The following is a 27714-nucleotide window of genomic DNA, read 5'->3' as shown; positions in this document are numbered from 1 at the left end:
ATTTAATTTAGTTTAAGGTATTAATAAAGCAGATTGTCAATGTCCTCGGAAACATAATTCTTCAAAATTTATCGTCTAGAAGTGGAAATAAAAGAAAATACACATACATAAACTAGAAATGTTATTGTCCTTTGTGTAACCTCATGCATTTTGACCTGAAGGAAACACTGGCATAATTGAAACGGCACCTTATCAAATCTCTCAGAAACACTTAACAATAAGTTACTTTGAAGCAATGTCAATGTTGCTATGTCGGCAAACTAGTTCTGGATTCAGAGAAATTTTGCAAACATGGCCCTCCAAAGAACTAAGTGATAGTTATCACTTCCTGTACAGAAGATTTACAGCATTTACTTATAGTTCACACACATTTTTGTGCTTTCAGCCAACTTTCCTTGCATTAATTAATATTTGTTTTTAGAAACATACTCTCATGTGATTTTAATTTACATTTGTTTACAACAGAGTATCTTCAAATCTTGAAATGCCCTAACACAATTTCCTATAATTAATAGAAATTAAACAATATAGTAGTTCACTGCATTCTACTGCATCAAAATAAATTTCTTGCACGAGAACCTGGAAGTTCGTGAAAGGGGCAATAAAAAAAAATTAAATGCCATATAAGGTAGAGACAAGTTTCTGAATACATTCCAAAGGATGGCCACATCTACAACTGACCCGAAGCTTCCTCCAGCTGAGGCTGCTGGAGGAAGCCATTCTGCCTTCAAACCTGCCTCCCCCATTCAACACAATCATGACTGATCATCTACCACATTGCCATATTTCTGCCCTCTCCCCATGGCCTTTAGCATACTAAAAAATTACCTGTCTCCTCAAATATATTCAGCAACTTGGCCTCTACAGACCTGTGTTAGCAAATTGCACAGATTTACCACTGTCTGAGTAAAGAAATGTCTCTTATCATCAGTCCTGAATGTCTTATCCTGAAACCATGACCTCTCTCTCCAGACCACCCAACCAGAGGAAACATCCTCTCTGCATCCAGTCTGTCGAGTTCTGTTGGAATTTTGTAAGTTTAGATGCCCTCTCATTCTTATAAATGCAAATGGAAATAAATCAAGCAGACCTAGTCACTCCTCACATGGCAGTACCGCCATCCTCGGAATCAGGCTGGTGAATGTTCAATGTGTTCCCAATAATGGCAAGTAGATCCTTTCTTGGATAAGGAGACCAAATTTGGATTCTACCAGAACTTCCTCATTTCTCGGTTGTATTGAAATCATTGCAATTTCTGCCCATCTAATACAGCGGGATATAGATCAGTTGCAGATATGGGCAGTGAAATGTGTCATAAACCAGCAACAAAAGAAACACACTGTGCATGATTCAGTGTTAAAAACTATTTTATTAATCACTACTTATGATAATACGTAAAATAAAAGTAAAAATGTTAGTATGTTAGAATTCAAAAATGTTAAACCTCGAACGTTAACCCCAAAACTAAACTCTTCGTGTGTGTGTGTGACAAAGTCCAAAACTCCCAGTTCCTGAATGGTTCTTAAAGTTCAGTTCCGCAAGCCATAAGGGGAAACATGAGCAAGGGCTTCTTCAACAACCACCGTTGTCTGAAGATAAGATGTAGATGTAGAAAAACATAGAGAGAGTACATACGAAATCCAAATGTTCCACGATGGAACCCAAACGACACTTCAGTGTTTACTCGGTAGTGACTTCCTCACCCCGAAAAGCATCCGAACCGTGGTCGTCCACACACAAATACCTGTTTCCTTCTACAGGTCAGCAACAAAGTGAACTCCACCGGATTACTTCCAACTTCCATACATGGATTTCAGTGGCAAACACAGTTATTGTTTCTCATCCATCGATAGAGAAAACAAGCAGGCTGGTGTCTCTCTCCCTTCTCTCTCTCTCTCCTTCTTCTGACTTCTTCAACAACGTCATTACGTCCTTTATCTTCTATTGACGTAAGCACGCCCCACACACACATACACACACACTCTCTGTCTTAAAGGGACTTTCACTGAGTCCGTAACAAATGGCAGATGGAGTTTAATCCAAGCAGGTGTGAGGTGTTGCACTTTGGAAGATCAAATGTAAAGGGAAAGTACACAGTTAATGGCAGGACTCTTAACAATGTTGGTATACAAAGGGATCTTGGGGTCCAAGTCCATCACTCCCTGAAAGTGGCCTCACAAGTTGATAGGGGTAGTAGAGAAGGCATACAGCATTCTTGCCTTTATTAGTCAAGGCATTAAGTTCGAGATTCAGGAAGTTATGTTGCAGCTTTATAAAATTCTGGTTAGGCTGCATCTCAAGTATTGCATTCAGTTCTGGCCTCCCCATTAAAGGAAGGATGTGTAGGCTTTGGAGAGGGTTCAGAAGAGGTTTACCAGGATGCTGCCTGGATTAGAGGGCATGTGTTGTAAGGGCAGGTTGGACAAAGTTGGGTTGTTTTCTCTGGAGTGGCGAATGCTGAGGGGAGACCTGATAGAAGTTTATAATATTATGAGGGGCATAGATCAGTAGCTGGTATCTTTTTCCTGGGGTCAAGATGTCTAATACTAGAGAATATGTATTTAAGGTGAAAGGGAAGAATTCAAAGGAGATGTGCACGGCAATTTTTTTGAAAATGGAGTGGTTTTGAAAACAGAGAGTGGTAGGTTCCTGGAATGCGCTGCCAGGGGTGGTGGTGGAGGCAGATAGGATTGGGATGTTTAAGAGGCTCTTAGATAGGCACACACATGAATATGCAGAGAATGTAGGGATATGGACCATGTGCAGACAGAAAGGACTAGGTGTCATTAGCAATTAGTTCGGCACAACATCATGGGCTGAAGGGCCTATTCTTGTGCTGTACTGTTCTGTGTTCTAAAGCAAATAATGGTCAAGGCAGAGCAAGGGCATGGATTCCTTCAGCCACTGGATATTTCTCGGCTCCAGAAAGGATGTGGTTTTCCAGTGTTCTCCAATATGATGGGTGGAGATGCTCACACCCCCAAATGTGGGATGCAGAACACAGAAAACCCCTTTTTTAAAAAATATTCACCATCAGGAGAACTGAATAAACCTACTGTTCACAGCTGGGCAGATGGACCCAGAGAAGCAACCAAAATGGGGCAATATACATATGCAACTGACACTGCAGACTCAGCTGTGAGTAGCACTGGTGGACACCAATGGACACACTCCAGATAGGCATATTTTGCATGTTTATCGAATGTTCTTTGCTTAACATAATTATTAAAGGACAAATTTAATAATCAAAGGAACTAATGTACACCAAATGTTCCACAGAACACTATAAAGAAATTAAAAAGAATGTATTCCCATAAAATTTCTGTTGAGATATGCATATTAATATTATGAATCTCAATTAACCGCTGTGAATATCACAAATATTGCTTCAATAAATATTTCAGCATTATCTTTCTTCTTATGTCCTTTAAACAAACCTCGCCAACAATTATTTATCTACAAATAATTCTCATGAAAATAATCTGTTTAACAGTGAGGGTGTGTGGGTGCAAAAATAAAGGAGTCTATTGTTAAAATCCGAAGCATCAAATGACTATTATCAGTATATTCTCAGACTGATAAGCAGTGAAACTCTGCTGTGTTTAAGTTCTGTGTTTTTCAGAATCATAAGGAATTGGAAAAGTTGTCTCAGCTGCACAGCTTGCATCGGCTCCCAGTCACCCTGGGCTATAAATTGGTTAGCCCTCGAAAAAGGGTGGGTAGGCTGCGATGCATGACTAATCCAAGCCTGTTGGGTGGAATGTGGGCAGTGTGCCAACTGTGTGCTGCATGCTAATTACAATGATTGTTGCCTGCAGCCAGCTCTCCCAGCTCTGTTCATTGCCTGGACACATCAGCAGGGGTCCCAATATTGTTAGTGACTTGCAGTGCTTAAAGCTAGCCAACGCATATTAGCAAAAGTCCTGCTTTCTTTCCTAACTGGCACAACTTAAAGCTTGCCTGCACATCTTAAGGGGGAGATGCACTACAGTTGGAGCAGGCAATGTGTCATTCTCTAGCTCAATCAGGCTTGGGAAAGAGAAAAGAATGACTGACCATGCTTTTCAGATACTGTCTGATTGAAGGAGAAGGAAAGGGAGACCAGTGGGGTTAAGGGACTCTCCAAGCACACATACTGGTACTGGAAGTGATATCCCTGGAGGTGAATGACAGGAATGGCACCCTGACAATCTTGATGTAATGCCTCACAAAGTTTCATCACTTCCCATTAAGCAGTTTAGGCTAGTGAATCTGAAGACCAGAAGACTAAATCCATCCTAACAATCATAGAAAGTCCTGGGACAAAAGGGAGGGAGCAAGTTAAAACCACTGCCATGTTCATAGTGAAGGTAGTCAGCAAAATAATGAGACTAAAGACTGACAAGCCTCCCGGACCTGATGCCATGTCTTTAAAGAGTGGCTGCAAAGGTACTGGGTTGTGATCTTTCTAAGTTCCCCAGGTTCGGAAAAGATTCCAGTGGATTGCCAAACAGCAAATATAATTCACTCCCCACCCCATTCATGAAAAGGGAAGACAGAAAGCAGGAAACTGTTGGCAAGTTAGCCTCTCTTTGAGACAAGAGAAAAGCTGCAAAAGCTGGAAATCTAAAGTTAAAAAAAAATTCAGAGGATACTGAAGATAACATCAGAAGGCAGCATCTGTGGAAAGAGAAAGAGCTGCCAGTTCAGGTAGAGGGGGAATAAATGCTGTGGTCTGCATCTCACAATCCCAACACTCTTTTCTCTCTTTGCACTCCCTCTTTCATCTCCCTCTATTCATGCTCCTCTGGACAATCGACTACAGTTAACAAGCATTCATCACCCTCTCTTAGATGGCACTTGTATTACCTGGACAATCTTTATTCTTGCCACTCCTCTACCCCTCAGGAAGTTGTTAGGATGACATGAAGTCTGCAAAGGGATACAGATAGGTTAGGAGAGTGGGCAAACATCTGGAAGATGTATTATTAAATTGGGGAATGTGAGATTATCCATCTCCATGAAAAGTATGGAAAAGCAAACTATTATTTTTCTGGACCGAGATTTTAAAATGCTGCTTTAGAGAGGGACGTGGGAGCATGGAAAGTTAGCGTGCAGGTACAACAGGAAGGGCAAAGGAAATGTTGGCTGTTATTGCAAAAGCAATTCAGTATAAAATTTCCAGAATGTTGATGAGATTACAACTGGAATACTGAATGCAATTTCTGTCTCCTCTTTTAAGGAGAGACATACTTACTTTGGAAGCAGTTCAGAGAAGATTCACTCAGCTGATTCCCGAGATAACATGTTGTCTTACAAGTAAAGTTTGAGCAGACTAAGCCAGTATTCACTGGAATTTAAAAGAATGAGAGATCATCCTACCGTAACTGAGGGAGCTTGATGAGTTAGTTGTTGAGAGGATATTTTCTGTCCTGAGGGAACCTAGCACTAGCAAGGGCAGTTTCAGAATCAGGATTCACTCATTTAAATCAGATGAGGAGAGATTTCAGTTTCATAAAATCCATGTCCTCCGAACTGCACCAATAGCCTCCTTCATTCTTCAGTTCACCACATCCTCATCAATCACCTAATGACTCAAAGCTACATTATAAACTTACATCTCGCTGCTTGCCATCGCTCCCAGTAATTCAATCACAACCATCTAAAGTGCGGCAAGACACTCACTGACACACTTCACCCTCTTGCAGGAGGAGATGACAACCAACCACAGGCAGCATGAGGAAACCAAAGCGTATGGGAAGGGTCCTAACCATTGTGGAATGGACCACTGCAGTGACCATTACCTCCAGCAGGAGATGAACTCATTGAAGATAAAGATGTCCTTCCAACTAATCTTCCTTATTTCATGACACTACTCCTTCATTCTGTACTCTCTTCTGATTTACAAGCTGGAAATAGTGCAGACACATACATTTATATTCTCTTCATTCTTCACCATCATAACCCAACCTCTGAGCTTTTTTTTTTCCACTTTAGACAGCTAAGAACAGCAAATTTCACCTTTAGGTTCACAGACAGGATTTCCGCACATTGAGATACCAAGCACAACTGTGCTGCTTCTAGGGCAGAAGAAAAAAAGAGCAAATACGCCATTTCACTGCAGGGACAAGGACACTCAGAAGTACTGCTGCAGGAGGGTCAGATAAGGACTTTAGGAACTACAGAAGGAAGGCTGTTTCATTCACCCATTGAAATACCTGGTACATTAGGCAGCCCTGCTAGAAAGCCTGCATGTAATATCAAAAAAAGTACCGCAACTACTTGACACAGGTGTCTTTCTTTAGCAACTCCATAACACTTGTGGAACCAGGCTTCTGATGGCTAATTTCTCAGCTCCCATTTCAGCACAAGTACACAGTGCCCGAGTGCTTCAATGAGACCTCAGATGTATGCTATCATAGGCTGTTGTGTTCATTGTGCAAAGTAGTTTCCAGGGCATCACAGCAATCCACCAAAATGTTCTTCAACACATTACTAGCACTAGTGAAGTGCACTCTGGGTGAGCACCAGTGACTTCATGGAGCACAAGCCCACTATCCTCTTTCCTACAACAGCTTTCACAAATCTATCACTTCACCACTGCTCCAGTTGTTGGCCATTAGCTAGTCAGTTCAGATTGCCATCCCACATGGAGTTGGTGTAGAATGAAGCTGACCCTCCATGGCTCCAGACTGCTCAAACCCACTCTTATGAAGCCTTTTGCAGCCTTCTTCACTGCAATTCAGCAAATTACATCACTGTACAGCACCTCAGAGGAGGACTTGCATAGGCAAAAGCAGAAAAAACGTTGAGGGAACACACAAGGCTAATTATTCTAATTTTGTGCAGAATTCTGCGTGAATTATTTCATAAATTTGCAAAGGAATATGTATTTTCTGCTGGATTTTTGCATTATTACCAAGACAAGGATATGATAGGCAGTGAAGACGGGAAGCTAAGGAGTTTAGAATTGCTAGTGAGGAGGGAATTGCGTTTGAGGTCACTGGCATCACTGTTGAGTTGGTTGATCAACTTTAGCTTGAGTAAAAAGGGGGCTGTCTGGATTGCAGCCAGCAGTCCATCTTCACCTCTTAAACTTCTGCATCTTCCAGTAGGAGGTGCAGCTTGGAATTCTCACATATTTTGCCAATATTATAAAGCATGCAGCATACCATTATTCTGCAGGCACTTTGCGTTTACATTCAAATTGTTTGAGCAGATCATCTTAATTCTGAGTTTCAGGGTGTTAAGTTACCCTGCCATATTGTGCAACTATTTAAAATCTGTGCAACTCGGTTCAGCCCTTCCTTAGTGTGGAATGTAAACAACCAGTTAGTTACCAGACGTATTCACTTTTAGACTTTGTACTTTCAGTGGGATGCCTACCTAACTATTGAAATTCTGGTTCATTACACCTGATTTTCCAACCATTTAAATTTTTTTAAAAATACAGTACTTTTGGTGTCGCAAAATATCCTGAAACAATTCAAAAGAGTGTTTCCAAAAGAGTGTCAAAATTTGACATCATGCCTCAGAGAGAACAGGGTGGATTAGCTTAAATCAAATCTAGATGAAAAAGATAGATTTTCTCTGAAAAGGAGAGGAGTGAAGTTGAAAAAGTGTTTCAGGGAAGGAATTCAACAGCTCGGGGTTTTGTCAGGCAAAGGCATACTGCCAATAGGTGGAACAAGGAAAATTGTGAATAAAGTAATGACCAGAATGGGAGAAGTGCAGATGTTTTAGAAGGTTGCAGAGCCACAAGAGATTACAGAAAAAAAGTTGGAGGGGTTCACCGGGCTGTTGGAGTGGGGGTTGTCAAAACCATGGAGGGATCTGGGAATTTTAAAATAGAGGCATTGATCAACAAGGAAACAATATTTAGCAATCACCACAAGGGTCATGGGTGAATGAAATTGTGTCATTCAGGTCATGAAGGATGTCAAGATCACTAAGTGCATGCAGAAAAGATTTGCTGGAGTGGTTCAAGGAATTAAAGATTTTGGATACAAGATTAAACTAGAGCTGGAGTTATTCTCTTCAGAGTAGAGAAGGTTAAGAGGAGATCTGGTGGAGGTGCACAAGAATACTATGTGTTTAGATAGGGTAAACATAGGGAAGCTGTTTCAAATAGCTATTTTTTTGCTTGCACTGAGTGGCTATCACCTGGAATTCACTGCTTGCAAGCACAGTAGAAGCGAAGTCAATCAGGCCTCACAAATAGGCAAATTGACAGAGGGCATAACTTTATGGTGAGAAGGAACAGTGTAAAGGAGATTTACAGAGGGCAGTAGGTGCCTGGAATGTGCAACCAGAAGTGGTGGAATCAGATACGACAGCAATGTTTAAGGGACATTTAGACAGGCGAATAAACAGGCAGGGAATGTGCTGCACTGTTCTATGTACAGGATCCAGAACCAGTCCCCTCATGGAAGCTACTGGTTGATCAGGCAAATATCTCACTAACATCAACACAATGGGTCGTAAGTTAATTAATTAAATGTATTTTAAATAGAGAAAGTCACATTCAAGAGCAATAAACAAGACTAAACTACAAGTAAATTTGTAACTTAAGAGTGGGACATGATTGTCTTATCCATGGCTTATATTACTACCGGTAATGTATCACAAAACAAAAGAGAAGCATAGGGAGCATTTCCAGACAATTAACTTCCATGTTTGACTGGTTAATGTGCTTATATTACATGCCTGTTTTTATCGACAAGCACAGCTGCATAAAAATAATGAAATATAGAGTAGCCCCATACCAAGAACCAGTTTATTCACATCTAAAACATTTCAAAATTACCAGAGAGAGCAGGTTAACCCAGTTAATTAGAGCTGTATTTTGAGCCAAAGGCCTCCAAGGTGTTAAGACCGTGTTCTAATTTATTACACAAGCCAGTCCAAATTAACATACTGAATCATGAATTTAGGTGAAAAAATCCTTCTGTCCCAGATGTGTATAAATTTTCTGCTTATGTGACTGGAAAAGATCAAGGCGATACCAAACATCCATACTTACATACAATTTGAAAGAGAGTCTTAAACCTTCAAAATAAACATTGTAACGGGCAGGCTTAAGACATTTTCATTTGGGCAGACTGCACTGGATTTTGAACTGTTCCTGATTTCACTGAACATTTAACTCCAATTACCTCTGCTGATTATGCTTAGCATCAACGCTGCAAAGAGACAGTCTATAAATTAACCTGAAGAGAAGCTGAACTCCTGAGTTTTAGATAAGGAATGAAGTTGCTGAGAAATAAGTCCTGTGAATCTAAAAAAGTGATGACATTTGTGCACTTCCAACCTGGAAGGGAACCTCCATGTCACATCATTCTCAACCGCTTGCTGTCCTTGTCCTTCTTACTGGAGGAGGTTGGGACTTGAGGATTGTTGTCAGACTAATCTGGGTGAATAGCTGCAGTGCTTTTCGTAGATGGTACACACTGCAGTCTCAGTATGCTGAAAGTGGACGGAAGTAATATTTAGGGTAGTGAATAGGATGCCAATCAAGCAGCTGCTCCATCCTGGATGGTGTCGAACTTCCAAAGATTTGTTGGGGCTACATTCATCCCAAAATAATGAGTGTATTCCATCAAGTTCCCAACTTATATTGGTGAAAAGGCTTCAGAATTCCAGGAAATCTGTCATATGTAAAAGCAGTGTGCAAAGAAAAGTCTCCTATTATGTGTTTTCTTATGCAGAGAACCCGAGTTTATATATGCCATATTTTGAAATTTGTCCCCAGAGTATTCACTGTGAGTAATTTACATTTGGGGTGGAATAACCACTGTTAAGCAAGCATATCTGGTAGTCATTGATACGTCATGAGATCTGATAAGCAGGAAATTAGATTAATGGCAGAATGATGGTCAGGGAAATATTCTGCTCTTCATCTTCAAAAAATCCTTTGTATTTATTTTTTAGTCCAACTAGGACAGAATTGAAAAGTCCATCTACAAGTTGGGACATCTGATAATGACGCATTTCTTCAGTTCTGCACCAGTGTCAACTGATATTATGTAGCCAAGTCCTGAAGTAGAGATTCAAAACTCAGAGCTATCTAATTCAGCAAGGTGGATGGAACCAGTTGAGCCAAACTAATATTTGCATGGAATGGACACAAAGCTGGCCAAATCTAACAATACAACATCAGAAGACAAGGTAGCCAATGCACAGAATTAGACTCCAAATGATTCCATAACAACACATTATGCAAAACATAACCTGCATTTTTAATTAAATTCTACCTGTCAATCTAAAGAGTATTTTATCAACATATAGATTCTCCAACAAACACTGGAAACCAACGGAATTTGAACAAGTATCAGATTATATACGGTAAATTAAGAATTATAAGTTAAAATGAACTGATCAATCAAGTAATCAGTTAACTTGATTAACAAATTAAAAATTTATCTGGATTGATTACATCCTCTCCCTGTGTGCATCCTCTCCCTGTGAGGATTGACAAGCAGCACACGGTGTATATTCCAGCATCTACGTTTCTGTATAATCGGCCATCCCCGGGTACAAATGCCCGACTTATGGACACCCCTACATACAAATAAACTTTCATCATATTATTAAATTCAAAAGTCCGACCTACGTACAAATGTTCATTACTACAAATGGTAGAACTACTTTCCTCTATCTCTCCACTTTTAGTAACTGTTCTTCCTTATCAATCTTGTATGCTTTTCATGCCATTGCAATTCTGTGGAGATATGGTTACCATAATGAGTGATTTTTGTATATTTTGACTTAAGAATGTCTGTAAAAACAGAACCCATTGGTTACCCGGGGACAACCTGTGATCTCTAATGCTTCATCTGCCAATGGCATCACATCATCTGGCTATGTTTTACCTATCTGGTTCAGTTTATCTGCAACTTTCCTTTTCACCAACAACCCCCACTTCACTGTTCACTTCAGTGAGTCCTGAAACAATTCACTCATTGCACTGGTTTCACTTTTGTATTCCTTCCAATTAGTAATTTTTCCCATTAAACTAACTTTCAACACGTTTCTGTCGCTGCACATTTCAATGCATTCACTGCCACACATTATTCAACATTCACTTTAACTAATGCATTAAGGTCAAAATGGAAAAAACATAACAAGTGAACAAGGTTTTGGATGACAGCAGCAGAATATTGGGCGAAAGACAAGAGGCTAAACTGGAGAGAGTGGAATAATCAAGGCTAGAGGTAAGTAAAGGCACAGATGAGCAATAAATGAGCCCAGGTGGAATGGGTCTACCCAAAGAAAGTGGAAGTAGGTGATGGGATGGATATATGACCCGAAGCTCATACCATGGCTCAAACACGGCACCAAATTTGCTAATAATCTGATTCAGTCAAATGCAGTTGCTAGCGAAGAAAATTTGTGATGGAGATTAAAGGCAATGGCTTTGATCTTCCAAATATTTATTTAAGGGAGATTTCTGTTTCTTTAGTTTTAGATTCAAACAAGCAGTATGACAAATAATTTGCAGTGGAATTCAGTGAAGTGGCAGAATAATTGAAATGGAGCAAATTAATAAACTGGTGGAGAATGATTTTTTTTTAAGATGATATCACCAAAGTTGGATGAGGGCTTTGCTCATCACTGGGAGAGATTGCATAGATTTTTCTTTACACTTTAAAGGTTTACAGTTGGGGTGAAAGACGAGGAACATCACCACCAACGAGTTCCCCGCCATTTGGACATAGATTGTTTTTCCTTCATCATTGCTGGGTCAACTCCCGAACTAAAAGCATCTTGAGAGCACCTTCAACTCATGGACTGCAACAAATGAAGAAGGCATCATATGACCATAATCTCAAGGACACATGGAATAAATTAAGGTGCAATAAATTAAGATCTGCTGCAACGCCCATCTGCCATATTGATATAAAAATACAGCAATGTTTACATTGTTACCATTCCCTGTGTAAACATAATTCTCCTGAATTCTTTTTAGGATTTGTGGTTAATTATTACACTTTAATGGATTAGAAGAGAGTTGAGGAAATTACCTTTCATCCAAAATTTGGTATGGGTTAGGAACTCATTGGCTAAAAGGAAGGTGGAAGCAGAAAACTTCATCACTTTTCAAAATTACTGACCCTTCTAGATGGTAGACATTTGTGAGGAGCTGTAAAAGTACACCAGCAGTGCACAAGTAAAGCAGGGTCTAAATATTTAAGGTGGTGGATTGGGTGCTAATCACATGAGCAGCTTTGTCCTGTCCATTATAGAGCTTTTTGCTTTTTATGACGTTTCACCCATGGAGCTATCTTTATCGATCAGCAAGGGCCTGAAGGGTTGAACTCCTTCAGTGTTGTAAACTTTCTCAGATTTATATCCCCTTTTGTCAACTTCCCCCCATGAACCCCACCACCCCCCCCCCCCCGACTCCCACAAATGCAAATACCTTCTCCACATCTGGACAGGTAAATGGATAGGAAAGGTTTAAAAGGATGAGAAGGATATAGGCCAAATGCGAACAAATGGGGCTAGCTTGGATGGGCATCTTGGTCGCCATGGACCAGTTGAGCCAAAGTGCCTGTATGACTCTATCCAACTTTATGCAGAAGTTTCAGAAGATCTCTGCTATATCACTCCTCAGCCTTCTATCCAGAGAGAAAAAAATGTTTCTCTTAATGGTTAAAAGCTCTCACTTCTGGAATCATGATTTTATGTCTCATATGCACGTTCTCTTGTCCTACATCCTTCTTGGGTTATGGAGGATAAAACAATGCACAACATTTTAAACATGGTCTAGCTGAGATTCTGCACAGAGCTTTGATGATTTCCAGTTCTGTTCCTCAAAAATTAATCCATGTGTTTTATTATTTGTATTTTTATTTCAGAAGAAAATCAAACTTTCCATAAAATCTAATACTATTTGACCACATTTACAGAGTTTTTCTTGGGTTTCAATGCTCATAATTACCAACTGCACTTCAAAAAGTTAACATATATCTGCAAAATAATGTTGTCTTCAATTTCTGATGTGACTGTTGTGCCCAAAGCAAGGCAACATCCCACATTACCACCAACACAATATACAGGTTCAAATTAAAATTAGTGCTGTAGCATAAGAAGGTATTTTCAAGACTATTTGCTAGTAATTTAAATGCCAATATCAACCTACGCTCAAATTAATAGGGAAAATGGTATCATAATAGTATCACTTCGGTGGTTTCGTTTCGGCGAACTTTGGAGCAGCTAAGTGTTTTTTTCTCTAATCGGGAATAGTGGGACAAGACTGCGCAGGCCGGGTAGCGTGCGAGCAGTTTAAAAAGACTGCCATAACCAGCGGGCAGCGTCGGAGCAGGCAGCGGAGTGAGAGGTAGCAGAGTGATTGGGCTTTGGCTCAACGGGCTTAGGCGGTAACGGGCGAGGCGAGATCCACTTATCTATCATTCTCTTCGGCATCGAGAGGTGGAGGCCATCTGCAACAACACTGGTGAGTAGCTGGTAAGTAAAGGTAAGGTTTACTGTTCTTGTTATAACTTTTAAGTAGACTACAGCTAGTTAGGAAAAAAATAGTTCAGATGGAGGGCAAGGCGATGGCTGAAGCTGCATGATGTGGGAGCTAGTGGACCCTGCTGTGGTGCACGGTGACCACATCTGCAGTAAGTGCATGAGGCTGGAGGAACTTCGGCTCAGAATTGACGAGCTGGAGTCGCAGCTTCAAACACTGCGAAGCATCAGGGAGGGAGAGAGTTATGTAGATGTTGTGCATCGGGAGGCAGTCACCCCTCCCCCCCTTAGAGCAGGTACTTCTAGGGCCCAGGAGACAGAGAGATGGGTGACTGTCAGGATAGAGAAAGAGAAGGGGAACAGGTAGACAGTGCAGAGGACCCCGGAGGCTGTTCCCCTCGATAACAGGTATTCCACTTTGGATGCTGTTGAGGGGGATGACCTACAGGGATCAAGCAGAAGCCAGGTCTCTGGCACTGGGACTGGTCCTGCTGCTCAGAAGGGAAGGGAGGAGAAGAGGAGGGCAATAGTGATAGGGGACTCAATCGTCAGGGGAACAGACAGGAGGTTCTGTGGGCATGAGTGAGAATCCCAGATGGTATGTTGCCTCCCAAGTGCCAAGGTCCAGGATGTCTCTGATCGGGTCCACAGCATTCTTGAGCTGGAGGGAAAGCAGCCAGAAGTCGTGGTACATGTTGGTACCAATGACATAGGTAGGAAGAGGGATGAGGTCCTGCAGAGCGAGTTTAGGGAGCTAGGCTGAAGGCTGAAGAACAGGACCTCAAGGGTAGCAATCTCAGGATTGCTGCCAGTGCCACGTGATAGTGAAGGTAAGAATAGGAGGAGATGGCAGATGAATGCGTGGCTGAGGAGTTGGCGCAGCGGGCAAGGTTTTAGATTTTTGGATCATTGGGATCTCTTCTGGGGAAGGTGGGACATGTACAGATTGGATGGGTTACACCCGAACTCGAGGGGGACCAATATCCTTGCAGGCAGGTTTGCTAGTGTGGTTCGGGAGGGTTTAAACTAGTCTACGAGGGGGATGGGAACCGGAGGGGTAGGTCAGTGGCAGAAGTGCATGGAGTAAAGTCAGATCTAACATATAGAGAGGCTTTAAGGAAGGAGAAGCAGAGTATAGGGTGTAAAAGTAGAAAGGTGGATGGGCTAAAGTGCATTTACTTAAATGCAAGATGTATCAGGAATAAGGGTGATGAACTGAGAGCTTGGATAAATACATGGAACTATGATATTGTGGCTCTTGCAGAGACTTGGCTGTCACCAGGGCAGGAATGGATACTGAATATTCCTGAATTTCGGTATTTTAAAAGGGATAGGGAGGGGGGAAGAAGAGGAGGAGGGGTGGCATTACTGGTCAGGGATACTATTACAGCTGCAGAAAGGGTGGATAATGTAGAAGGATCCTCTCTAGAGTCAGTACGGGTGGAAGTAAGGAACAAGAAAGGAGCAGTTACTCTACTGGGAGTATTCTATAGGCCCCCAGTAGCAGCAAGGATAATGAGGAGCAGATTGGGAGGCAGATTTTGGAAAGGTGCAAGAATAACAGGGTTGTTATCATGGGAGACTTCAACTTCCCAAATATTGATTGGCACCTGCTTAGTACCAAAGGTTTAGACAGGGCAGAGTTTGTTAAATGTGTCCAGGACGGATTCCTGTCACAGTATTTTGACAGGCCGACTAGAGGGAATGCCATATTAGATCTAGTATTCGGTAATGAACCAGATCAGGTGACAGATCTCTCAGTGGGTGAGCATTTGGGGGACAGTGAGCACCACTCCCTAACCTTTAGCATTGTCATGGACAATGGAGCAAAGAGGACAGGAAGATATTTAATTAGGGAAGGGCAAATTATGAGGCGATAAGGCTAGAACTTGCGAGTGTAAATTGGGATGACAATTTTGAAGGGAAATGTACTATGGAGATATGGTCGCTGCTCAGGGATCTCTTGCAGGATGTTAGGGGTAAATTTGTCCCAGTGAGGCAGAGAAGGAATGGCAGGGTGAAGGAACCATGGGTGACAAGAGAGGTGGAACAACTAGTTAGGGGGAAAAAGGCAGCATACATAAGTGTAGGCAGCAAGGATCAGATAGGGCTCATGAGGAATATGGGGTAGCAAGGAAGGAACTTAAGAAGGGACTGAGGAGAGCAAGAAGGGGACATGAAAAGGCCTTGGCGAGTAGGGTTAAGGAAAATCCCAAGGCATTTTTCACTTATGTGAGGAGCAGAAGGACGACGAGACTAAAGGTAGGCCCAATTAGAGACAAAGGTGGGAAGATGTGCCTGGAAGCTGTGGAAGTGGGTGAGGTCCTCAATGAACACTTCTCTTCAGTATTCACCAAGGAGAGAGGCCTCGATGACACTGAGGACAGTGTTGGTAAGGATAATGTTCTGGAGCATGTAGATATCAAGAGGGAGGATGTGTTGGAGCTGTTAGAAAATATTAGGACAGATAAGTCCCCGGGGCCTGACGGAATATTCCCCAGGCTGCTCCGCAAAGCGAGAGAGGAGATTGCTGAACCATTGGCTAGGATCTTTGAGTCCTTGTTGTCCACGGGAATGGTACCAGAGAATTGGAGGGTGGCAAATGTTGTCCCCTTATTCAAAAAAGGTAGTAGGGATAGTCCAGGGAATTACAGACCAGTGAGCCTTATGTCTGTGGTGAGCAAGCTGTTGGAAAGGATTCTTAGAGATAGGATCTATGGGCATTTAGAGAATCATGGTCTGATCAGGGACAGCCAGCATGGCTTTGTGAAGGGCAGATCATGTCTCACAAGCCTGATAGGGTTCTTTGAGGTGGCGACCAGGCAGCTTGATGAGGGTAGTGCAGTAGATGTGGCCTACATGGATTTTAGTAAGGCAGTTGACAAGGTTCCACATGGTAGGCTTCTTCAGAAGGTCAGAGGGCATGGGATCCAGGAAGGCTTGGCTGCGTGGATTCAGAATTGGCTTGCCTGAAGAAAGCAGAGGGTTGTGGTAGAGGGAGCGCATTCAGATTGGAGGGCTGTGACTAGCGGAATCCCACAAGGATCGGTTCTGGGACGTCTACTTTTCATGATTTTTATTAATGACTTGGATGAGGGGGTAGAAAGGTGGGTTGGCAAATTTGCAGATGACACAAAGGTCGGTGGTGTTGTGCATAGTGTGGAGGATTGTCGAAGATTTCAGAGGGATATTGATAGGATGCAGAGCTGGGCTGAGAAGTGGCAGATGGAGTTCAATCCGGAGAAGTGTGAGGTGGTACACTTTGGAAGGACAAACTCCAAGGCGGAGTACAAAGTTAATGGCAGGATTCTGGGGAGTGTGGAGGAACAGAGGGATCTGGGGGTTCATATCCACAGATCCCTGAAAGTTGCCTCACAGGCGGATAGGGTAGTTTATAAAGCTTATGGGATGTTAGCATTCATAAATCGTGGGATTGAGTTTAAGAGCCGTGAGGTAATGATGCAGCTCTACAAAACTCTAGTTAGACCACACTTAGAGTACTGTGTCCAGTTCTGGTCACCTCATTATAGGAAGGATGTGGAAGTATTGGAAAGGGTGCAGAAGAGACTTACCAGGATGCTGCCTGGTTTACAGAGTATGCATTATGAGGAGAGACTAAGGGAACTAGGGCTTTACTCTTTGGAGAGAATGGGGATGAGAGGAGACATGGTAGAGGTGTACAAAATATTAAGAGGAATGGATAGAGTGGACAGCCAGCACCTCTTTCCCAGGGCACCAATGCTCAATACAAGAGGGCATGGCTTTAAAGTAATGGGTAGGAAGTTCAAGGGAGATATCAGAGGGAGGTTTTTTACCCAGAGAGTGGTTGGGGCATGGAATGTGCTGCCTGGGGTGGTGGTGGAGGCAGGTACATTGGTCAAATTCAAGAGATTGCTAGATAAGCATATGGAGGAATTTAAAATAGAGGGATATGTGGGAGGAAAGGGTTAGATAGTCTTAGGCGAGATTTAAAGGTCGGCACAATATTGTGGGCCGAAGGGCCTGTATTGTGCTGTACTGTTCTATGATTCTATAATCTTTACTACTCCAACAATATAATGATCTCACTTGGCAGCAAGTACATTTTGCCTAGAGTTTCGTGACCTCCTCTCAGCAGAGCACCTCCCTTGAAGTAAGATTCCTGAAATGAAATGTTGCTATATTTTTCAATAAAAATGCAATACTTAAGGATAATAACAGCTTTTAAACATCTTATATTATATTCCCTTTGTTCTACCAATCCCTCCCTCTGCCTTCTCTGCAACTTAAAACGAATGTGTTTTATCTCATGTAATAAAGACAGAAATGCTGGAAACACTGAACAGATAAGGCAGCACTAGTGAGAAGAGAAACAGAGTTAATATTTCAAGACTGGGAAAGGCAGGTAAATAAGATAATTTGAAGTTGCAGAGGAGGTAGCAGGAGAAATGTATAGGACAAAGTGAACACCTATGATAGGGTGAGACTAAGTCAAACGGGTTAGTAGAACAATTAAAGGTACACTATGCTTCACAATGTCACCTGGGTGCAATGAAATGTATTGTTCACATGAAGCTCACTGAGTAACAGTATACATGGTAGTATTAAATACAACAATAAAAACCATGATGAGCGCAAAACAGCAGAATGGTGCAAAGAGTGTTGTGCAATCTGAAGTAGTGCAAATAAAAAGTAAAGTGACAAGAGTGGAATAACCGAGAGAGTACGAGAACGTGGCAACATCACCAAGAAAGAGGTGTAAAAGAGGTGATTGGTTCAGGAGTCTTACAGCAGTGGGGAAGAAGCTGTTCTTAAGTCTGGACATCTAGGCTTTCAAGCTCCTGTATCTTCTCCCAGAAGGTAAAAGAGAGAAAAGGGCCTTCCTGAAGGAACATATTGTGAAGATGGAAAGCTATGTGATTCTCACTTCCCCAGTTCTGACAAAAGTTCTTTAAACTAAAATATTAACTTTTGTTTCTCTTTCCACTAATGCTGCTTAACTTGCTGAGTGTTTGCAGTATTTTCTTTTTATATATGTAATAAGCACATCTCTGATGAAAACTGGACATGTATGCATAAAAGCACTGAAGCCCTACATTGGTAAAAGGTATTAACACTTTTAAAAAGCTAATATGAGAGTAATCTTCACTTGACCTCGAAGCACACAACTTAATCTTAATAACAACTGTTCCAGTCAGTTTTTCCACCAGAGAGCAATTATCCCATCAATCCAGCTAAATTTAAACACAGATTGTACATTTCAAAGGACAGAACTGACTTTTAAGTTTTTTTTTGAAAAAAGTATAATTTGTTTGAATTAAGGCACAGATCTCAACTACAACAAAATGTAAATGAATGTATTAGTTAATACTCATCCTTTCAATGCAGAAAATAAATTTCACATAGTGAAGAAAGTGTGAATTTTACTTGTCATTCAGAACCTTGAGCAGTTCCCCAAAGTGATAGCTGACACAATGATAACTATTATTATGGGCCTCAGTACATGGGCAGAAAATTCAGAGTCATGACCACTTCTAAGAAGTGTCATAAACCCACCAACTTCACTCTTATCTGTTTCTCAGGCTACATTTCCCAGTGCTATCATTGCATCGGCTTACTCATGTTCCTGTGTTCTACCTCTTCCAGATTCTATCCACCAAGAGTATTCTCAAGCCACAATAATTCCTCAAATCCTTCATGGTTTGACCAGTTTCCCAAACTCTACTCCTCACATATTTTTCCATACCATGCTTCTAAGCTACCAGGCCATTCAGGCATCAATGCATCCAATCTTATTCACATGTATTATAACACTTTCTACAGAGTCTCTGCCTCATAAGTATACAACACCATCCGGGTATATCATTGCTATCATCAAGTGTATATGTCTTTAAGTTTATATCTTTTAAGCACATTTTTACATCATACATCAAAACCATTAGAAATTGGGACATGGAGAATAATTGTGGAAAGTCACCTTATGGAAAGGCTAATATAAAGAATGAGGAAAAAAGACTAATAGACATGAGGAAATAATTTTTAAAAATATTTTTTTAAAAATCACTTTTCACCCACCCCCTTTCTTCTGATGGTTTTGGCCCCTGTTGATTCTATGCCTCTACTCTGTCAAATTAGCATTCTTCATGTACGAATTCAGACAGAAAAGTGTGCTGGGTTATCTTTGCATGAGAAACTATGGGAGGTGAGCTTGATTCTCTCCTCAACAAATGACAACTCAGTAGGGACAATCAGAAGAGTGCACTTAAATCAAATTTTTATCCTCCCTAATTTAACTGTGATGAAGGTGACTGCATCTGCCCCAATCTGAGATCAACTGATTGACAAAAGACCAGGGACTGAATCTGGAACCTTCCATCTCTCGATTGCCAGGAACCATAATAATTCTTAAAACAAAAATGAAGAAATATAATGAATAAAAATAAAACAAATTAATAAGTGTTACAAACTCTACATTTAAAAAGGATATATTGTATTACTACAGTCAATTCAAACATATGTTGAAATTGCCACAGATCAGAGATAGTCTTTGATGTAATTCTGAAACATGCTGCTCATTTGACCACAACCACCATTGAATAACATGCTGAATCAGTCTTTCCTCACCCTTTAACAACACAATATTGAAAAGCTGCCAAAATGACGACATAGAGTAAAACAAATATTGGAGCCTAAAATATGAATTATTGAACATTTTTCATGTAGCTCATTTAATTAAAAACTCAAGAACTTAATAAATCTATAACCAGAAAAAAAGTTCAACAAATAAAGTAAGCATTCCCAAAACATAGGCTGCACATGCAAATAAAGGGCATCGTGTGAGATTTTGGGAATAATAGGGAATTCACCACAAAATACAGAGTGGAGAATAATGCACGATTTGCTCATAGAAAAGACTTCCATAATTTGCTCCGGTCATGACTAATATTCTGCTTGTGTGTAGTTTACTAGCAGACGGAGCAAGATGGTTTGAAACAATGTCCTTTGACTCAAGACCAAGTTTTGAACTCAACTGAAAATAATGGCATAATAATGACACAGAGATCAAATCATTGACGCTGGAAACAATATCCCGAAGAACAATATATGCACAAATAAACAGCTGACTGGATGTCACAAGGAAAATATATATGAGACAGTCCAGGTGGAACCATTATCAAAAAGCCTCAAGAGATTTGAGATTCCTGCACAAACACAGAAGTCCCAAATTTCGCAACAGGTATCCAATGGAGTTTTGCCAACGACACTCCAATGCTGGATTCCTCATCAGGCCAGCAGTAGAGTGCCAACTTCCTATAATTCCCCCGCATTTACATTGTGGAATCTGCCTGCTGAATTTGTGCCAGTTAAACCAGGCCTAGAAACAGCAACTCCATTCATTTCACTGGAGAGGAACAGTTTCACATGACTTTAGATTATTTCCATTTCAAATGAGTTTAATTAAATGTTTTTAATTGTTGTTAAGCATTGAAGCATTTTACCTTTTGTTAACTCTTAACAATATGCTTCAAAAGTTTAATAGTTTGGTTAACTTTAATAGTTTTTGAATGTTTCTGAACGTCTCTTTGCCATCTGTCAGTTATTTTGTGGGCACAGCTTCTTTTGGGTCTGCCATATGATGTAATTTACATCTGGAAGACCCTGCACTTTGAATACATTAAAATCATAAAAACCAAGCAGTAAAAAGCAACAAGGAGGCAGAAACAGGCTGGCGAATTGGATAAAGTGGCAGGTGAAATTTAATAGAGAAAAGCATGAGTGATACATTTTGGCAGAAAGATCAAGGAGACAATATGGACTGAATGGCAGGTTCAAAAGGGTGTGCAGCAAGAGAGCGACTAGAGTATATGTGCATACAAACCTTTGAAAATAGCCAAGACCACACACTGTAACAAATATGGGATTCTGGGCTTTATAAAACACTAGCCAGCTAACAACTGGAGTATTATATACAATTCTATCACAAGGCTGTAGAGTTCAAGAGAGGGTGAAGAAAAAAAAATTCTAGACTGGTTCCATGGATGAGAAACTTGAGCTAGAAAATTAAAATGGAGAAGTTTGTGCTGTTCTTCTTGGAGCAAAGGAGTTTGAGAGGACATTTGACGGAATATACAAAATTCTAATTGGTTTTGACAGACTAAATAAGGAGAACCCATTCCTATTCGTTCAAGGACCATGAACAATAACTTAAAGTGCCAGGCAAAAGATGCAGGCAATGTGACGAAAATATTTTGTTATGCAGGAAGTGGTGATGACTGCACGCAAGGGTGGTGGAAATTATCAGAGTTTTCAAATGGAATTCATAGGCCCTTGAGAGAAAATAATTTTCCATCCTCTGTGGAAGAGGCAGAGAAATGGGACTGAGTAAATTATTCTGCAAGAAGCTAACATGGAATTGATGGGCTGAAAAGCCTCCCTTTCAGTTGTAAAAATTTCTATGATTCTACAGAGATTCAATAGTTCCAACAGGAAAGGAATGATGACTGAAAATATGAAAAGAAAATCAAACAAACACAAAAGTAATACAGCAATTAAATGGCATGAAATTAGCTACCAAGTGTTGGTGAGGAGAGAGGACAAGTGCACCCTCATATTCCAAAGTCAGCTTCACAAATAATCAACACAAGACCAGAATAGCTTGTATTTACAAGGAATCAAAATCATTTTGAGAGCATTTTTATATTCAATTAATAGTGTAAAAATAGCTTCAAGCTGTTTACTTTGATTGAGTGGTGAATATTTACAATAATTTTTCAGTCTTGCTACCGGACACCTCGTTGAGGGACTAGTGCAAGGCCAGGAGTTAAATAGATGAGGATGGGCTAAAATCAGTTAGACTGCAATAAGTAATCGACTCCAAGCTGATGGGTCAAAACCCTGAAATTTGTAGGAAGATCCTGAGAAGAACTAAGTTAAAGAGTATAATACGGCATGGTAAGGGTTAATTTAAACATACTTCCTGTATAAAGAATACGAAGAATGCATGGGATGGCATATTTTACAGTTAGAAGAAACAAAAATGTAATTAACAGAACAGAACTTGTAAAGGAAATATCTGTAATAGAAACATTAAAGCTGGAAGCTAAATGCCCCTCATCGTCACGAGGGGCATTTTTTGCAGTACCCAATTAACCCCATGAAATGTGGGAGGAAACTGGAGCACCTGGAGGAAAGCTATGGGGTTCCAGGGAGAATGTGCAAACTTCATACAGGTAGCACCCTAAATCAGAATGGAACCTGGGCTTCCGGAGCTGTGAGGCAGCAACACCAGCTGCTGCACCACTGTGCTGCATCTGTCCTTTTCCACACGTGGAAACATAAAAGATTCTTTCTATTCATGGAAACAGTATACAACCATTATGCTTTGTGGAGATAGATAAGCATGAAAAAAATATACATATTTGGCATGGGAATGCCACAAAAGATCGAAAAGAATACCAAGGCAGGCTTCCAACTTACCACCAGGCATAAAACTGACTTTGCAAACAAGCCAACCATTGTAGACTCTGCTCCATTTTAATTTGTAAGCTAATGAATGGAAATGAAAATTGACCTGTATTTCTGATCTGTATTTTTTTTAAGAAGTGAAACAGTCCACTGTCCTAAGACTTTGAACACAAACGAACACAAAACTACCATATCAAAATTAATGAATGAGGAATGACGGGAAATTATCTGAAGCTCATTTCCCTGTCCCTGCATTTATCAATCAAGGTTTTACCTTTCTCAAGCAGCCACAGAAATCAGACCAAAATAGGGCGTAGATTATCCATTCAAACCAACTGGCATGATTCCAAACCTGAGAAATTGTCTTTTAGCCTCAGTCAATTGGACTGTAAACAATAAAACTGTATCTCAACAGTTACATCTTTGCTGTATGGTTTGTCACGATCAGAAGTTTGCATCAAGATGGAATTCTCTGGCAGGTTCGTATCAACTCATTTAATCTGGTTTCTTTTCTACCTATATTTCTTTGTAACAAAAATGTTAGACTGACCTTATAAATTTCTGAAAACATAAATGATGCATGAATTGTGTTCAAGGTACCATTTACCTCGAAGAATGGGTGCTGGCAACAGCAACTGAATTGTGTTACATTGGTTTTGCTTCATGAATCGAACCATGAAGTTTTATATTAAGCTACTGCATTAAACTTACCAAAAAGTTACTTCTGATTCTTCACAAAAAGTACTGGAGCATTATCATTAACAAAATGTTTTTGATTTTTACTTATTTATTTTTCACACTCTGGCCTCACCAGCAAGTCCAACATTGATTGCCCATTGCTAATTGCACTGGAAAAGGTGATGGTGAGCTACTTTCTTGAAACATTGCAGTCTTTCTGGTAAAGGTACTCCCACAGTGCTGTTAGAACATAAAACAGTACAGTATATGTGCCAACCACGATGCCAAATTAAACTCAACCTATCTGCCTACAATGATCTACATTCCTCCATTCCCCACACGTTCATGTGCCTGTCTAAATGCCTCTTAAACACCACTATTGTATCTGCTTCGACCACCACTCCTGGCAGCATGTTCCAGGCACCTACCAGATTCTGGGTAAAAACTTGTACTTTCCCTCCCTCACATTAAAGCTATGTTCGCTAGTGTGCCCTGCCCTGGGAAAAAGACACTAACTATCAAACCTATTGATGCTTCTCATAATTTTATAAACCTTTATTTGGTCTCCCCTCAGGCTCTGAAGCTCCAGAGAAAACAATCCAAGTTTGTCCAACCTTTCCTTATAGCTAACACTCTCTAATCCAGGCAGCATCCTGGTGAACCTCTTCTGCATCCTCTCCAAAGCCTCCACATCATTCCTGTTAATGGGGTGACCAGAACTGCATGCACTACCCTAAATGCAGCCAAACCAAAGTTTTAGACAGCTGCAACATGAAAGTTGTGTATGGTGTTTGAGGACCTTGTCTCAACGATATTGCAATAACAGATATATATTTCCAAACTGGCATAGTGATATGATGGAGTGGTATTTTCATGTTCCCACTGCCCTTGTCCTGTTTAGTCATAAAGGTTTAGCAGTGGAATGTGCTGTCAGAGTAGCCAAAGCAAGTACCTGCAATGCATTTTGTGGACAATAGGCACTGCAGCCACTTTGCACCACCAATTAATTAGGTTACGGGTGGGGTGCATATGGATGGCATGCACCGCAGAATAAAGCACTGGTAGTGGGAGAAATAAGTGTTTAAGTTGGTGGATGGAGTGCCAATCAAGTAGGACAGTAACGAGTTTCTTGAGTGCTGTTGAATCTGCTCTCATCCAGGCAAGTGAAGCGTATTCCATCGTGTTCATTTGGAAAGCTTGCATGATTTTTGAAAACTGAATGCTCATTTTCTCAGTAACTGAAAGCTTAATTATAATTGTCTCAAATTCACTGGACATCATCTTAATTTGACTAACCATGATTTTCCTTTCTAATTAAACAAAAATTTGGAAATCACCTCATTTTCTCTCACATCACATAAAATGAATTACAATTGGTCATAAATCAGGCAACAGTGTAGCAGAAAACACACACATCAAATTACTACCAAAATATGCTCAGTTCCGGTCTTTGCGGTAATTTGCCACATGGTCTTCTCAAAACAAAAGTGTAAATCTGAAATTGAAACAGAAAAGACGAGAAACACTCAACAGGTGAGGCAGCACTTGTGGAGAAAGAGAGTCAGCTTCAGGTCAATGACCTTTCATGACCCTAATGGACAACTTGGGATTGAAATGACAGAGGGAAGATACAATTTCTTACGGGGCCGCAGAGATTACTTCAGTTTTGCCATGACTGAGTAAGTGTACATTACAGCACTTATCCAGCTTGAAGACTCAGAATCTTTCATTGGTTAGTGATGTTCAGGAAACTTCAGGAGCTTTAAGGATGAGCTATCATCAGTAGATAGGGCAGAAATAGAAGTCAGCTAGGTACCAGCTTTCAAGCAACAACATAACATCCACAATTATACTGTCAGCTGGAAAGATGATGGATCAGAGTCTGAAATCCGTCCCTCCCTCTCTCCTCCTGTACACCTTGGATTAGTGATTGACTGTACTTCAGTCCATCATGGAAGAAATTACATTCTATGTCCTCAGTGTCCATTTATTCCGACTTGATGAAATTAAATGGATTCAATTTCCTCATATTTAGGAATGATAGGTATGTGGGCCTCAAGTTCAACAAATCTGGCATAAAGTAAATGGAGTATTTGTTAAACCATCAACAATACAGCAATTTTAAAGTTTTTTTTTATTGTTACTATCATCCTTTCAGATTGGACAGATGAGATTTTGATCAGCACCATTCTAAGCAACAGAATTTCCTATTCCCCCATTACCGACATCACACAATGGTCCAAATAATACCAAGCTAAACATACTCATGCATCAAAATAACATAATAACAAAGAATATATTACACAGTTTACAATTGTGTTGAGGCATACAATTACAAGGTGCAATAAAACTTCAGCCATAACTAAGCCAATTTCTGTCCACAACAGCAAGCATTCCAAATGTGGAGACTGGTGGGTGCTCCAAGTCCAATTATAAATGCATAAGAGGGGATAAAGCAAAGGTATTCTTGGAAACAAATTTCTTGCACACATTTGCGTGATTGCATTACGTGCATACTGTGTGTTGTGTCCTGAGTAAATCATATCACTTCCTCCACATTTTTGCCTTGATTTGTAAAGTTAATGCAGAAGATTGGATACATTTCTCTCACTATTTCAGCAAAATATACTTAAAAGTGGCAAAAAATATAGGAGGCAGCACAAAAGCACATTTTTCATAAGAAAGGATTTTTGAACAGTGTTCTAAATCTGTGTAACCTTTTGAAGCAAAATGGTTGTAGAAAAAGAAAATAAAAGGGTAAATTATTGAACTTTATAGGTGAGTAAGTGATAAATCTGTGCTATAGTTTCAATCTTAAAAGTGAGTAATTTATGGAGTTGTAGTCTTAACCAAGAGGAACTTAGCAAACTATCATTACTGCAGTGAGTGGTACAAGGGAGCTTTCTATTCTAAAGAATGGATCCAGTAATTATTGGCTAGTATTTTGCAGCTCATCAGGAAAAGAAGGAGAGGACAAAGAGATAGTGTTCAGATACCCAGCAGAATCAGTGTAACTGTCTCCAGGTACCATCCCAAGTTGGTAGTGTACAGCTGTAGTAACAATACTTAAGCATGTCAGAGCATGTTAACGGAGATGACTCAGGCTCATCAAAATCAAACACTGATGCCAAGAAACAAATACCCAGTTGGCAGCACTTCACACAATACATAGTAGTGTCAATGCAATGAAGTTAATGGAATGAATTTCAGAAAGAATACAATGTATGGATGCTATTAGATAGTATATTTAGTACAACTGGCCAAGGATGAATTTTGAGGTATACATCTCTTATATCATGTACTTACAAAGGATATTATGGGATGTTAAGAACCATACGCCACCAGAGAGGCATAGAGGATGTCTATTTTGCTCTCTGTGGACTCTTGGTGACTTTTTTTTTGTGTTGTCAGCACCTCTAAAACCAGTTCTGAACTGGGAATGGGGAACATGGGGAAGGGGTGGGGGGGGGGGGGAAGAAAAGGACAGTTGGGGGCACAGTGGGGAGACCACAGGCTTAATTACTGCGAATTAAGGTCAAAACTGTAGCTCAAATTATTGGCTAAACTGATAATAAAGAGGCAATAAAGAGGTAGTAATGAGGTGCTGACAGCAAACAGTAATCTTTCTTATTTGCTTCAGAACTCTATCATGTAAAAACAGCTATTAACTTATACAGCCGTGAATAAAACTGACTATAGTGCATCACCTGCATCATCAAATGTCCATTAAGCACCTACTTGATTTTTATTTCTATGAATTCAAAGGAATATTCAGTAGGATGTACAACAAGCCACAGACCACCACTTTTAGCTTTCAAACTATCAGAGACAGTTAATACCTACCCTATACAGTACACTCTGACTTCTGACTAAAAATTGAATTGTCCAGTTACTTTACGTTACACCACATATGTAAAGGTACATTACAAAACTTCACATTAAAAATTTGGAATTATTGGTTAATTTGAGGGAGTAGACTTTAAATCAGCCACATGCTCAAATCTAAGGCTTCAACCCAATCTTAAATGGTGCCCAGTCTACTTTTCCATTAGGTTTATCCATCAAGTTAATACAGATATACTTTGGCAAGTATACAGATAATAAATAATACAAGCAACTATTCATAATATACACAAG

General features: G+C 40.3%; 1 protein-coding gene across 12 annotated transcripts in view; it reads right to left on the bottom strand.

Annotated features, from left to right (window-relative positions):
- LOC127574754 (DNA (cytosine-5)-methyltransferase 3A-like) overlaps positions 1-27714 on the bottom strand; it is a 416558-nt gene that overhangs the window by 378635 nt on the left and 10209 nt on the right. For 8 of the 12 annotated variants that reach the window (XM_052024036.1, XM_052024037.1, XM_052024038.1 and 5 more), the window contains one exon: positions 4849-4911. The exons of the other annotated variants lie outside the window; for them this stretch is intronic. In XM_052024036.1, the coding sequence (XP_051879996.1) occupies positions 4849-4911 (63 nt within the window). Of the gene's footprint in view, positions 1-4848; positions 4912-27714 lie in introns of those variants that run through there. 12 annotated transcript variants of the gene reach the window in all.

The sequence above is a fragment of the Pristis pectinata genome, chromosome 10 (assembly GCF_009764475.1).
Source record: "Pristis pectinata isolate sPriPec2 chromosome 10, sPriPec2.1.pri, whole genome shotgun sequence".
NCBI classification, from domain to species: domain Eukaryota; kingdom Metazoa; phylum Chordata; class Chondrichthyes; order Rhinopristiformes; family Pristidae; genus Pristis; species Pristis pectinata.
This window is presented reverse-complemented; position numbering and strand designations above follow the sequence as displayed.